Raw genomic sequence first — 14,197 nt, 5'->3', positions numbered from 1 at the left:
TACCATGAAACAAAGCGCGTGATTGGTCAATTGGCATCCGACGCAATATCAAATATGCATTGATTGGACAATTACTACTCGGCAAATTGGAGGTTTTTCTCATATTTTAAAAATATGTGCAGGTTTTGGTCTTGACGAGTTTCAGGCATGATTTCTATAATATTTTTAGACAATATGTTAAAAATTCAGGTAGTTATGTGATTTGGGTCACGAATTTAAACGAAAAAGCACCTCGGCCCACAGCCTAGTGCTTAGTATTTGGGGAGGAAGCAATTATTCGGCAAGAGTGCAGATTTAATTTGGACAATTATTATGCCCCTAATGTCGTATGTAAACCTGCCGCTTAAAAAATGAATGTCATTGGTTTCCAAAGGAGAGCCGTGCAGCACAGCACAGGGGCAGGCCATTCGGCCCACCATGTTTGTGCCGACCATGCTTTCCCTTGCTTCTACCTTTACCTAGAAGGTAGAGGTTGTTGATGTAAATGCAGTGCCTTTTATAGAAGAAGCACTCTGCTTTGTGCACCATGACTGATTTTTATAATCCTGTAACACCATGATGCATGATTGCAGCATACTTTTCTCTCACTGTTTGAAAGTCAGTATTGTGAAATAGAAAATGTTAATTAGTCACTGTGACTGATATTTTCTAGGAAAGGAAAGAAACTCAAGGAGGAACAAAATATGAAAAATTCCAGAGTATTAAATAAAAATATTACAGCAAAAACTCCAAATGAAAAATTAAAGAAAAAATGGAAACTTCGTTATAGTTTATCTAAAACAAGGTAGGGTAGAACATAAGTGTGTGCAGTTTGTTTTCATCGTGTGCTACATGTAAAATTGTAGTTTATTTTATGGGCTATATCTTATTTAAGTCTAAAAAGAAAACTTGTGATCATTTCAAAACTAACTTTCTTTAGCTTCAATATAAGTAATATTAATTAAAAGTAATAATGGGCCCATCTTTCTTTTCTGACACCTTGAACGAACATTTAATTCAGTTTTTTTGCTCATTCGGTTGTTTGCTTGCCGTGTCCATTGATGTTTGGTTCATTACGTACTTTTAGAATTAGGGTCATGATTTTTTTTCATTTCTAATGGTTGAATTTATTTATAGGTTGTTTGCCCTGTCTAAAAACAAGTTGTTTCCCGCTCTTCCTTCCCCAAAGTCAAAACTATTGATTTGAGCAATATAGATTGAAGACTCAAAAAATGCAGACTTGTTGTTCCTAGAAATATCTCACTTCATAGGACTGTAATGCTTAAGTCTTTCCATTTATCCAAGGTTAACATTGATAGATTTTTGGACACCAAAGGAATTGAGGTATATGGGAATTGGGTTAAAAAGCAAAGTTTTGGTTGAATAACCATGATCTCATTGCATAGTTGAGCGTGCTGAGAGCAATGTGGCTTAAATCCTGTGTTTTATATTACATCGACTTGGCCTTGGTGCCAAATAGACGCATGCCACTTGCACATGGAAATTTAGAGATAAATTGTCCAGCAATTTTCTGATTAATAGTTGTCATTGTTCTATTAACACTTTTTCCAGATTTTAAGACTTCAGTTTCCTATTTTAACTGTAGGTTTGAGAGAGTTGAAAAGGGAAGTGGACAGCTTGATGAAACCTCTGATGTGAAAGCTAATGAGCAGAAGGAAAATGATGCCTTTGGATGCAATGGTGAGAACACACATGGGCACAGCAACTTATTGACAGCTGGAGAGCTGTAAAATATATATTAACTTTATAGCATTTAGTAAATTGCTAATTATATGTAGGTTATCATTGGAATTGAAACGGAAAACAATGCAGCACAGGAACAGACCCTTCACCCTACAGTGTCAGTGCCGAATGTGATGCCCAATCCAACTCTTATATGCCTGCACGTAATCCTTAATACACAATTAATTCCTTAGTACCCAATTTAAAAAATAATGACATTTAACTTTTTAGAGGTCCTGATATGCTGTGCTGGTTGGGTATGTACGGCCACCAAAAAAACAATGATCTTTGTACAGGTCCACCATCAATTTTCCGGCACCCTTGGTACCAGAGCATTTCTAGATTATCCAACAGTAGTCACGGCTTTCAAGAGGTGCGAGCAGTAGTGGAAAGGTCCAGCCAGGCCACTGAGGGGCCGAGATACCGGCCCGGAAAGTCGGCCTCGGAAGTCAGCTATGGAAACGGATCTGCCATCTCTGGATGGTCTGCCGTTCCAGAGCTTTGGCTGCAGGGGGGAAATTCCAGCCGCGGAAGTCCCAATGAGGTCGAGATGGGGCGCCTCACCCAGCGGCGGTACCACATTTTCGGGAGGGGACTTCCAGGGCGGATTTCAAGTGCGTTCATGATTTTGTTCATGAATTGCCGGTGAATAGGTAGTGGATCTGTATTACCTTTGCATTTATATCTTTTACGTTCTTCAACATCAAGATTTTTTTGATTTTTTTTAACTGCTCCAGGTTTGATTGGCATGTAATATTATTCATTTGAGCACAGATGAAGAGTTACCGGTATCGGGAATTTTAGGCTGTCGTTTAGCTTGAATGTGCTATATATGGTTTATCTGCATTGCTCAAAGGTGATGAACGTATTTTTATTAAAACCCAATAAATAATACTAATTTCCTGTGTGTTTCTTCAGTAATGCACATAGAAGAAAGGAGTGTGTGGAGTCTTGTATGTCACACTTTAGAAGAATGGAACAGTCTGTCTGACTCTTTTAAAGAGAGTCAGTGTGCAAAAGAAAGAAAACTATACAAAATTTTGACTGAGAACTTTATCTCAGAAATCAGCAATCTACTTATACAGAAGGTGAGCAAAAAAATGTGTTTCCTTGTCGGATGGTGAATTGTTACTGTTTTGAGCAAAACTTATTTCTGTTTGGTTAACATGAGCGGTTATCACTAGTGTGACAAAAGTTTCGAGCATACCCGAAAACAATTGTTGGTAAGACCTGTAATAGCAAAAATAATGTTGGTGCTGGGGGGGGAGGGGGGGGGGAGTGGAATTAACCGTTGAATATTAGTAGGCTGTGACAGAGATACATGGTGTATACTGAACAATACTTTTTTGTGCAGAGGTTCGTTATGATCTGGAATTGGGTGGAAAAGTGAGCTCTTGGTATAGAATAACCATTATTTTGTGAAATAGTTGAGCAGGCATGGGGTAAAGAGGCTTAATCCCTGTAATTTTATATAACACAAATAAATTTGCTTTTGTGACAAGAATAGACACATGGCACATATTGAAAGGATATTGACAAACAAGCTAATTAATGGTTGTCTATTATATTCAAACTGGGAAATGGGCTTCCTAAATATTTATCAGATTGAGAATTTTTCTGGTTGCTTGATGCAAGGTGGCAAATCACCTCATATTCAATTGACCTATTCTATTGTAGCTTGATTGATTTAATTGCTAGGCTTTGAAGTTAATGTAATTAGCTTCACAGTTTATATACCTATATACATAGAAAATAGGTGCAGGAGTAGGCCATTCGGCCCTTCCAGCCTGCACCGCCATTCAATATGATCATGGCTGATCATCCAACTCAGTATCCCGTACCTACTTTCTCTCCATACCCCCTGATCCCTTTAGCCACAAGGGCCACATCTAACTCCCTCTTAAATATAGCCAATGAACTGGCCTCAACTACCCTCTGTGGCAGAGAGTTCCAGAGATTCACCACTCTCTGTGTGAAAAACGTGTTTCTCATCTCAGTCCTAAAAGACTTCCCCTTTATCCTTAAACTGTGACCCCTTGTTCTGGACTTCCCCAACATCGGGAACAATCTTCCTGCATCTAGCCTGTCCAACCCCTTAAGAATTTTGTACTTTTCTATAAGATCCCCCCTCAATCTCCTAAATTCTAGCGAGTACAAGCCGAGTCTATCCAGTCTTTCTTCATATGAAAGTACTGACATCCCAGGAATCAGTCTGGTGAACCTTCTCTGCACTCCCTCTATGGCAATAATGTCCTTCCTCAGATTTGGAGACCAAAACTGTACGCAATACTCCAGGTGTGGTCTCACCAAGACCCTGTACAACTGCAGTAGAACCTCCCTGCTCCTATACTCAAATCCTTTTGCTATGAATGCTAACATACCATTCGCTTTCTTCACTGCCTGCTGCACCTGCATGCCTACTTTCAATGGTACACAAAAATGCTGGAGAGACTCAGCGGGTGCAGCAGCATCTATGGAGCGAAGGAAATAGGTAACGTTTCGGGCCGAAACCCTTCTTCAGACTGATAGGGGGTGGCGGGGAGAAGGAAGGAAAAAGGAGGAGGAGGAGCCCGAGGGCTGGGGGATGGGAGGATACCGCTCTAGGGCTAAGGAAGGGGAGGAGACAGCAAGGGTTAACAAAATTCAATGATCATGCCCGCCGGATGCAGGCTCCCCAAGCGGAATATGAGGTGCTGTTCCTCCAATTTCCGGTGTTGCTCACTCTGGCAATGGAGGAGACCCAGGACAGAGAGGTCGGATTGGGAATGGGAGGGGGAGTGCTGAGCCACCGGGAGGTCAGGTAGGTTCTTGCGGACCGAGCGGAGGTGTTCGGCGAAACGATCGCCCAACCTCTGCTTGGTCTCACCGATGTAGATCAGCTGACATCTAGAGCAGCGGATGCAGTAGATGAGGTAGGAGGAGATACAGGTGAACCTCTGTCGCACCTGGAACGACTGCTTGGGTCCTTGAATGGAGTTGAGGGGGGAGGTAAAGGGACAGGTGTTGCATTTCTTGCGGTTGCAATGAAAAGTGCCCGGGGAGGGGGTGGTATGGGAGGGAAGGGAAGAATTGACGAGAGTTGCGGAGGGAGTGGTCTTTGCGGAAGGCAGACATTGGGGGAGATGGGAAGATGTGGCGAGTGGTGGGGTCACGTTGGAGGTGGCGAAAATGACGTAGGATTATTTGTTGTATGTGACGGCTGGTGGGGTGAAAGGTGAGGACTAGGGGGACTCTGCCCTTGTTGCGAGTGTGGGGATGGGGAGAGAGAGCAGTCACTCTAGGGGGGCGCCGTCCTGTATGGTATGGCTGCCCAGCCTGCAGCTGTCCGTTTTTTCTCTCTTTTTTTTATTTTTAGTTAGTTGAGTTTTTTGTTCTGGAGTTCTAGCCTTTTTTATGTGGGGGGAGGGGGGTGGGGGGGGAACTGCTTTTGTAGGGTCCCTACCAATTCGGAGAGGCAGCTTTTCTCCGGGCTGCACCGTCCTCGCGGCCTACCAGCGGGCCTGGAGCAGCGTGTCCTGTCGGGGACCGCCCAGAACCTCGGCTTCGGCAGCGGCACAGCGTTGGAGCGCTATCGCGGAGCGGGCGATTCCTTACCCGGGTCGCCGCGCTGGAACTCCAGTGAGCTGAGACCACCAATAAAAACATCGCGGAGCTGCAGGTCTGTGGAACGGGCAGCTGCGGGTGGCGCCGCTGACTTTTCATCGGGAGCCTGGGATCTCTCAACGAGATCACCAGTTGTGGAGCTCCATCCGGCGCGGCCTTGTTGGCTTCGGAAGCCGCGGCCTCCAGTATGGAAGCCGCCGTTCCGGGTGTCCCATGCCGCTGTGAGGATTCTCCCGACGCCGGAGCACCATCACCCGGCGAGAACGGCCTGGAACATCGGGCGTCCGTGGAGGCAACTGTGGAGGCCTCAATAGGCCCGACTAAGGGTGAACTGGGGATGGGGACTGGACATTGTGCCTTCCCTCATAATGGGAACCATTGTGGGGGGATGTTTTTAGGTTTAAATTTCTTTATTACTGTTATGTCTGTATTCTTTCTTTATGTGCTGCATGGCAAGAAGCTTTTCACTACACCTAGGTGTATGTGACCAATAAAATAACCTTTGAACCTTTGTTGCGGGGTAAGGAAGAGACCCTGGTGCGAGCCTCATCTATGGTGGAGGAGGGGAATCCCCGTTCCCTGAAGAATGAGGACATTTCAGATGTCCTGGTGTGGAACGCCTCATCCTGGGAGCAGATGCGGCGTAGGCGGAGGAATTGGGAGTAGGGGGTGGAGTCCTTACAGGAGGCAGGGTGGGAAGAAGTGTAGTCCAGATAGCCATGAGAGTCAGTGGGTTTGTAGTGGATGTCGGTCAGGAGTCTATCACCTGCGATGGAGATAGTGAGGTCAAGGAATGGTAGGGAAGTGTCGGAAATAGTCCAGGTGTATTTCAGTGCCGGATGGAAGTTGGTGGTGAAGTGGATAAAGTCAGTCACTTGTGAAGGGGTGCAGGAGGTGGCCCCAAAGCAGTCGTCAATGTAACGGAGGTAGAGGTCGGTGATGGGGCCCTGGTACATATTGAACAAGGATTGTTCGACGTACCCGACAAAGAGGCAGGCGTAGCTGGGGCCCATGCGTGTGCCCATAGCTACGCCTTGTGTTTGGAGGAAATGGGAGGAGTCAAACGTGAGGTTATTGAGGGTAGGGAGAGTGTCAGTGGCTGGGTATAGGTTGCTCCTCTGGTCGAGGAAGAACCGGAGGGCTTTGAGGCCATCCTGGTTGGGGTTGGAGGTGTAGAGTGACTGGACGTCCATGGTGAAGATGAGGGGGTGAGGGCCTAGAGAATGGAATGCGCGGAGGCGGCGGAGAGTGTCTGAGGTGTCTTGAACATAGGTGGGAAGGGATTTGACCAAGGGGGATAGTATGGAGTCAAGGTATGTGGAGATGAGTTCGGTGGGGCACGAACAGGCAGAGACAATGGGTCTACCTTTCAATGACTGGTGTACCATGATACCCAGGTCTCGTTGCATCTCTCCTATTCCTAATCGGCCACCATTTAGATAATAGTCTGCTTTCCGGTTTTTGCCACCAAAGTGGATAACCTCACATTTATCCACATTATACTGCATCTGCCATACATTTGCCCACTCACCCAGCCTATCCAAGTCACCTTGCAGCCTCCTAGCATCCTCCTCACAGCTAACACTGCCCCCCAGCTTAGTGTCATCCGCAAAATTGGAGATGTTGCATTCAATTCCCTCGTCCAAATCATTAATATATATTGTAAATAGCTGGGGTCCCAGCACTGAGCCTTGCGGTACCCCACTAGTCACTGCCTGCCATTGTAAAAAGGACCCGTTTACTCCTACTCTTTGCTTCCTGTTTGCCAGCCAGTTCTCTATCCACATCAATACTGAACCCCCAATACCGTGTGCTTTAAGTTTGTATACTAATCTCTTATGTCTTTAATGTCTTTCCTCAGGAGAAACAGTTGCAGAAGAGATTATCAGAAATTCTTCCTCGTAGGGCGTCAGATCGTCTTCTTGTAAAACGTACTCAGCAGGAAGAACTGGTAAGTAACCGTTCTCACAAATTCTTTAATTCTAAGGTAGAGATAATGAGACGGATACCATCATTATAATTACCAGATCATGTAACGGTGAGCGTAAAAAGGAGATGGATGAGAGGAACAACTCTTCATCTCTGAAGATTTCCCTCCCTCCCCATGCCTAGATTCCATCAACTATTGTATTTCCCCCCCCCCCCCCCACCCTGTACATAGTATGTGCCGTGTTATAAAATAAGGCTCAGCCTGTGCAAATATCACCCAGGACAATCTGCCGCACTGACATTGATGTCATGAAGTCCCTGGCTATTTCAAATATTGATTTTAACACGTAGGCAAATCAGTATGCAAGTGTTCTGCCTCTTCCCAAAAACATATACAGCGATAAAAATGTTAACTGGGGTCGGGTTGCACAATATGCCTAATATACACTTTAATGAATCTATCCTGTAGTACACATGTTTTTGGACCCAAGAGCTTGTGATATTTGCAGGTTTCATCTCTGTTGAAGGAAAGGCAGGCCATGTTTGGTCGACTGGCAGATAACCGAATGAGAGATGGTTACTACTACGCGGCACAGCGGCTGTTTACGCCGCAGGAAATTAAACATATTGAGGAAGAAGGAAGAATTCTTGCACGTGAAGGTAAGTTTGTGTAACTCAGTATCTTCAATGCATTATTTGTTTGGCAGATTGTAGCATTTGAAATATTTCCCAATTGGAAAGGCTCATTTTCTCCATTTGGACATACGCAATTTATCTTTAAATGCATCTGTGATTTTACAACAAAAAAAATAATCCATGCAAAACTCTGCAGATGCTGGAGTCTAAAGCAATTTAGAAAATGGTTTCAGGCAGCACGGCCTAAACAAAATTCTGACATGGACTGATGACCGTGTTAAATAACATTCATGCCATGCAAGTGTAGACTGTGGCCATCTTCAAGAAAGGGGTCAAAGCTCCTGCCCTTTGCTCTGCCTGCCCAGGCCTGCTGCATCTTTTCCATTTGCTAACAAATTTTAACTCCCATTCCCAGAAGGATCCTGTCCTTCGCCTCCACCATTGTCAGAGTGAAGCCACGCACACCTCCAGGCATCTGCTGGTTCCTTGTATCTCCTCATACTCTTGATGTGTTTGTATGTTCTACAGAAACACTTTTTCTATCTTGCTATTTATACACCTACTGAACCTAATCCAGTAAATAAGAAACTAGAGATCTATTTGGATCCCATCACAGTAGCTAGGGCATTCAGATTTGGTAAATTAAAATTTAATTCGGAGTTGTGAGGGGGGCGGGGGAAGGACAGGGCAGCTCATCATTATTCTTGACTTAAAAATTCTCTAAATATCCTCTCATGGTTAACCTTCCTCCCTTACTTGATCTGCCCCCAATTCAACTCCAGGCCCACAGCAGTGTGGTTAACTATCATGGCTTCTGCTTGAATTGTCACTGTCATTTTCCCTGGGTAGGAGAATCTAAAACTAGATGGCATAGATTTAAGGTGAGAGGGAAAAGATTTAAAGGGGACCTGAGTGACAACTTTCTCTCACAGGGTGGTGGATAGGTGGAATGAACCACCAATGGAAGTAGCAGAAACAGGCACAATTACAACCTTTAAAGATCATTTCAATAGGCACGTAGATCGGGAGGCTTTAGTGGGATGTGGACCAAACACTGGCATGAACAAGTTGAGCCAAAGAGCCTGTTTCTGTGCTGTATAATTCAAACCTGGAATACCATTCATGGTATAATAACTGTCAACGACAGTTATGTTGAGCTAGTTACATTTTCCAATGGCAAAATAATTTATTTGTCGAGGAGTAAATCTCTGGGACTGATCCAAACAGTTTACATGCTTGATATCCAAAATAACTTTAAATCTAGGGTCTGACCCCATAATTCTCCTGTCACCAGTACAGCCTCGCCCATTGTCATACCATCATCCATATGTTCTTTCGATCTGCTCGTCTGCTCCAGAGGCCCATAATCATGTGTTCCCTTTAGATTTGACTATTCCAATGCTTTCTTGTTTGCCTTCCATATTTCATCTTAAGCTCTGGCCAAAATTCTGCTACTTCCATGCTAACCCGTACCTGTCCTCTCCAATATTTCTATGTTCACTGTTTTAAAATTTTCCTGTGACTTTGTATCCCCTGAAATCTCTAACAATAGGTGCAGGAGTAGGCCATTCGGCCCTTCAAGCCAGCATTTTGCCATTCAATGTGATCATGGCTGATCATCCACAATCAGTGCCCCGTTCCAGCCTTCTCCCCATATCACCGGACTCTGCTATCTTTTAGAGCCCCATCTAGCTCTGTCTTGAAAGTATCCAGCGAACTGACCTCCACTGCCCTCTGAGGCAGAGAATTCCACAGACTCACAACTCTCTGTATGAAAAAGTGTTTCCTCAACTCCGTTCTAAATGGCTTACCCCTTATTCTTAAACTGTGGCCCCTGGTTCTGGACTCCCCCAGCATCAGGAACTTGTTTCCTGCCTCTAGCGTGTCCAAACCCTTAATCATCTTATGTTTCAATAAGATACCCTCTCATCCTAAATTCCAGAGTATACAAGCCCAGCCGGTCCATTCTCTCAGCATATGACAGTCCCACCATCCTTGTGAACCTACGCTGCACTCCCTCAATAGCAAGAATGTCCTTCCTCAAATTAGGGGACCAAAACTGCACACAATACTCCAGGTGTGATCTCACTAGGGCCCTGTGCAACTGCAGAAGGACCTATTTGCTCCTATACTCAACTCCTCTTGTTATGAAGGCCAACATGCCATTCGCTTTCTTCACTGCCTGCTGTACCTGCATGTTTACTTTCATTGACTGATGAACAAGGACCAGATCCCGTTGTACTTCCCGTTTTCCCAACTTGACACCGTTTAGATAACAATCTGCCTTCCTGTTTTTGCTACCAAAGTGGATAACCTCACATTTATCCACATTAAACTGCATCTGCCCACTCACCCAACCTGTCCAAGTCACCCTGCATTCTCATAGCATTCTCCTCACAGTTCACACTGCCACCCAGCTTTGTGTCATCTGCAAATTTACTAATATTACTTTGAATCCCTTCATGTAAATCATTGATGTATATTGTAAATAGCTGCGGTTCCAGCACCGAGCCTTGCGTTACACCACTAGTCACTGCCTGCCATTCTGAAAGGGACCCGTTAATCCCTACTCTTTGTTTCCACATACCGTCGTCTACCCAATTTTCATTATTCTGCCATTAGGTCCTGGGCCTTGGAGTTGTTTCCTAAACCAATACTCCTCTCCACTGTCATAGACCACAATAAAACCTACCAATCTTCAGTCACGTAATACTTAGATTTCAGTTTATTATCACGTGCACCGAAGTACAATGAAAACCCTTTGCATGCTATCAAATCAGATAATGCTATACGTAAATACAATCGAGCTAAACTCTACAACAAGTAAAGCAAAGGAAGAAATATAGTTATGCAGAATATATTCTCGGCATTGTGTGTATCAGTTTGTTGAGGAGCACCTAGGCACATAAAATTGTCAGCACAGGATGTTCTTTTATAATCTTTGAAGAGGGAAATGTTATCATGAGGTTTACTTCATTTATCTGCTCCCTAAAACAGAACGAGCAAGGCGTCGACAAATGCGCGAAGAGAAATCGATGTTAATGACTAAGGTGAAAACTGCCCTGAAGAGAAAACAAACCGCACTAACACATTCTCCAGTCAACTCGGAGGAACCTGATAAGAAAAGACCTGAAGTGTAAGTAAGATAGGCACAGGAAGCGAACCAGTAAGATCATCTCTGACCCCTCTCACCCTGGTCACAAACTATTTGAATCACTTCCCTCTGGAAGGCGACTCCGGACTGTCAAAGCTGCCACAGCCAGACATAAAAACAGCTTTTTTTCCACGAGTAGTAGCTCTACTCAATAACCAAAAATCTGTAGCCTCCTTTTGCTCTGCTATTTTATTTAATTCACATGTTTAATCAATAATGTTTTATTATTAATGTTTAATGCGTCATTCCTAACTCACTGTATATCGTGTTGTCACTTGCGGGCGGAGCACCAATGCAAATTCCTTGTATGTGAATACTTGGCCAATAAATGTATTCATTCATTCATTCATACAAAGTGAAGTGTAAGTAATCTTTAGCTCCGCACTCTTGCTGGTCATTTTACGTGTTGTATTGTCACTTATTAACATTAAGTCTTTAATACACAATCCGTTTTGTCCTTGCACTCAATCTTGTTTCCTCCAAGACATACATTGATGGCTCGGTGGGTTAATTCATCATGTTGCGATACAGACTTAAGTAGATCAAGTAGAACTGTTTTAGTAATGGACTGTATATGGTTAGGTGGTAGGTTAGAGGGAGTTCATGCTACAACTGCTAATCGCTGACCAGGCAAGCAAACCTCAGTAAAACATTAATCTGCCATTAGATCACTTGGAAATTCCGATTATTTGAAATCTGGCTTGCTGCATGCTTATTCCCATGCTTCCTTTAAACTCACTGGGTCACTGAAATTGTATTTAACTAAACTGTGTGATGTAAAGTGAATTAAGTGCGTTGGACTATAAATTGGGGTAACATCCAATCTGCAGCATGGCATCACAAAGCTCCTAAGTGGCTTGATTTTTGTAATTCCCTCGCTCTTCTTTGGAAATAGTCTCCTGAAGGCTATTTATTGCCAGGCTGGCAATATTTGCAGAATTGACTTCTTCAAAAGAGAATGCTGGCATTCAAAGGTTTTATGGTCTGGTAGTGGCAAGTCGTCTGCCTTCTTTCACTAGGAAGATTCAGCAAAGAGTAGGAGAAATGCCACATGCTTGTGGACAAATGATGCAGTGTTTTGATTTATTTCATGTTTAACATTATGATAATTGCAGTCTTTCTCCCCTCCAGGCATTATACAGATGATGAACAGTATGTTTCTATGTATAAAGGTGGGTGACATTTCTGTTATTTTATCTGTAATAATTGATAACAGCAATGCTGTAAGAATAATTTGCTGAAACTTCAATTACAATATCTTTCTTTAGTACATGAAAGTCAACTTAATATTGTCTTGATCCTTTGTCTTCCATTTGTTGTTGTTTGCATCATAGTTTTGATTGGTATTTGTATTTGGGCTTATTTTTCAGAAGTGATCTTTCAGAAAATCAGTACAAGAGTGGGTGTAAGAGGTTATTAGGAGTGTTAAAGTCCACCAGGAATTCACTAATAGTATTATATGGTCTTTCAATGGATCAGTTTTGCTCTTCAGGGGGGAAAGCAGCTTTCGTGATTTGATCACAGTTGAAAGAATTGGGTCATGAATATAAGATATGGAATGTAATTGACATATCTCTGGGCTAGGTTAATAAACGCTTAGAGTGTAGAGAAGATTTTTTGATGGCTTGGCCCGAATGCAAGGCCCTGAGCTTCAGGGGGATTGGGGTGCAGAAGACTGAGGGGTGATCTTATACAGATGTATAAAATCGTAAGGGGAATAGATGGGGTGAATGCACACAGCAGGGAAATCGAGAACTATAGGGCAGAAGTTTAAGCTGAGAAGGAAAGATTTAATAGGAACCCAAGGGGTGACATTTTGAGACAGAAGATGGTTAATGTGCGGAATGAGCTGCCAAAGGAAAGGAAGTAGTTGGGGCAGGTACAATAACAACATTTAAAAGACATTTGAACAGGTAAATGGGTAGGGAAATTTTAGAGGGTCATGGGCCAAACAGGGATAATGGGACTAGTTTAGATGGGGCATGTTGATCGGCATGGACAATTTGGGCCGAAGGACCTGTTTCCGTTGACTCAGATTCTGAGAAAGATACTTTGAAGGGGTGGGATTAAGTAGGATCAAAGGCGGCTTCTGGGGGCAGATGCGTAGAAGGACATGATGCCTAATTTCTTGGATTCCATGTAATGTTCCTGCTTTAATAAAGTTGAGTATTCGCTAACCTAGTCATAATACTGCTTTCTGTTTTTAAATGTGTGTATTTAATTGAACCCGACTGAACACTTCTTTGCTGCTTGCAGTGCTGGATGCTGTAAAGGTTCACAAGGATTCCTGGCCATTTAACGAACCGGTGGATGAATCCTATGCTCCGGATTACCTCAAAATCATTGAGGTATGAAAGATTAAAGAAGGATATTACCTTAACAACAGCAAGATGGGTTATTTTCCAGAAACATCTTTGTGATTGTATTAATTGACACCGAGCCTTATGCCAAGTATATTAGATTAAAATTCCTTTTGTGAAAATGATAATTCTAAGAGAAATAAACTTTACAAAATATATACAGACTTTAATTGATGGTCAGGATTATAACTTTAGTATACAAACTTAAAGCACACGGTATTGGGGGTTCAGTATTGATGTTGATAGAAAACTGGCTGGCAGACAGGAAGCAAAGAGTAGGAGTATACGGGTCCTTTTCAGAATGGCAGGCAGTGACTAGTGGGGGTACCGCAAGGCTCAGTGCTGGGACCCCAGCTATTTACAATATATATTAATGATTTGGACGAGGGAATTGAATGCAACATCTCCAAGTTTGTGGATGACACGAAGCTGGGGGGCAGTGTTAGCTTTGAGGAGGATACTAGGAGGCTGCAAGATGACTGGGATAGGCTGGGTGAATGGGCAAATGCATGGCAGATGCAGTATAATGCGGATAAATGTGAGGTTATCCACTTTGGTGGCAAAAACAGGAAAATAGACTATTATCTGAATGGTGGTCGATTAGGAAAAGGGGAGATGCAACGAGACCTGGGTGTCATGGTACACCAGTCATTGAAAGTAGGCATGCAGGTGCAGCAGGCAGTGAAGAAAGCGAATGGTATGTTAGCATTCATAGCAAAAGGATTTGAGTATAGGAGCAGGGAGGTTCTACTGCAGTTGTACAGGGTCTTGGTGAGACCACACCTGGAGTATT

General features: G+C 43.5%; 1 protein-coding gene across 6 annotated transcripts in view; it reads left to right on the top strand.

The window, feature by feature from the left end:
* Positions 1 to 14,197, top strand: part of LOC116984565 — a 77,711-nt gene that overhangs the window by 39,846 nt on the left and 23,668 nt on the right. Inside the window, exons 5-12 of one of the 6 annotated variants that reach the window (XM_033038758.1) lie at positions 653 to 784; positions 1,583 to 1,680; positions 2,629 to 2,810; positions 7,187 to 7,276; positions 7,764 to 7,914; positions 10,888 to 11,026; positions 12,176 to 12,216; positions 13,301 to 13,392. In XM_033038758.1, the coding sequence (XP_032894649.1) occupies positions 653 to 784; positions 1,583 to 1,680; positions 2,629 to 2,810; positions 7,187 to 7,276; positions 7,764 to 7,914; positions 10,888 to 11,026; positions 12,176 to 12,216; positions 13,301 to 13,392 (925 nt within the window). The remainder of the gene's footprint in view (positions 1 to 652; positions 785 to 1,582; positions 1,681 to 2,628; positions 2,811 to 7,186; positions 7,277 to 7,763; positions 7,915 to 10,887; positions 11,027 to 12,175; positions 12,217 to 13,300; positions 13,393 to 14,197) is intronic. The other 5 variants (XM_033038757.1, XM_033038759.1, XM_033038760.1 and 2 more) reach the window with 5 other exon arrangements.

Source organism: Amblyraja radiata, chromosome 20, assembly GCF_010909765.2.
Source record: "Amblyraja radiata isolate CabotCenter1 chromosome 20, sAmbRad1.1.pri, whole genome shotgun sequence".
Lineage (NCBI taxonomy): Eukaryota > Metazoa > Chordata > Chondrichthyes > Rajiformes > Rajidae > Amblyraja > Amblyraja radiata.
The sequence above is the reverse complement of the archived record's forward strand: the minus strand, read 5'-3'. Positions and strand labels throughout refer to the sequence as shown.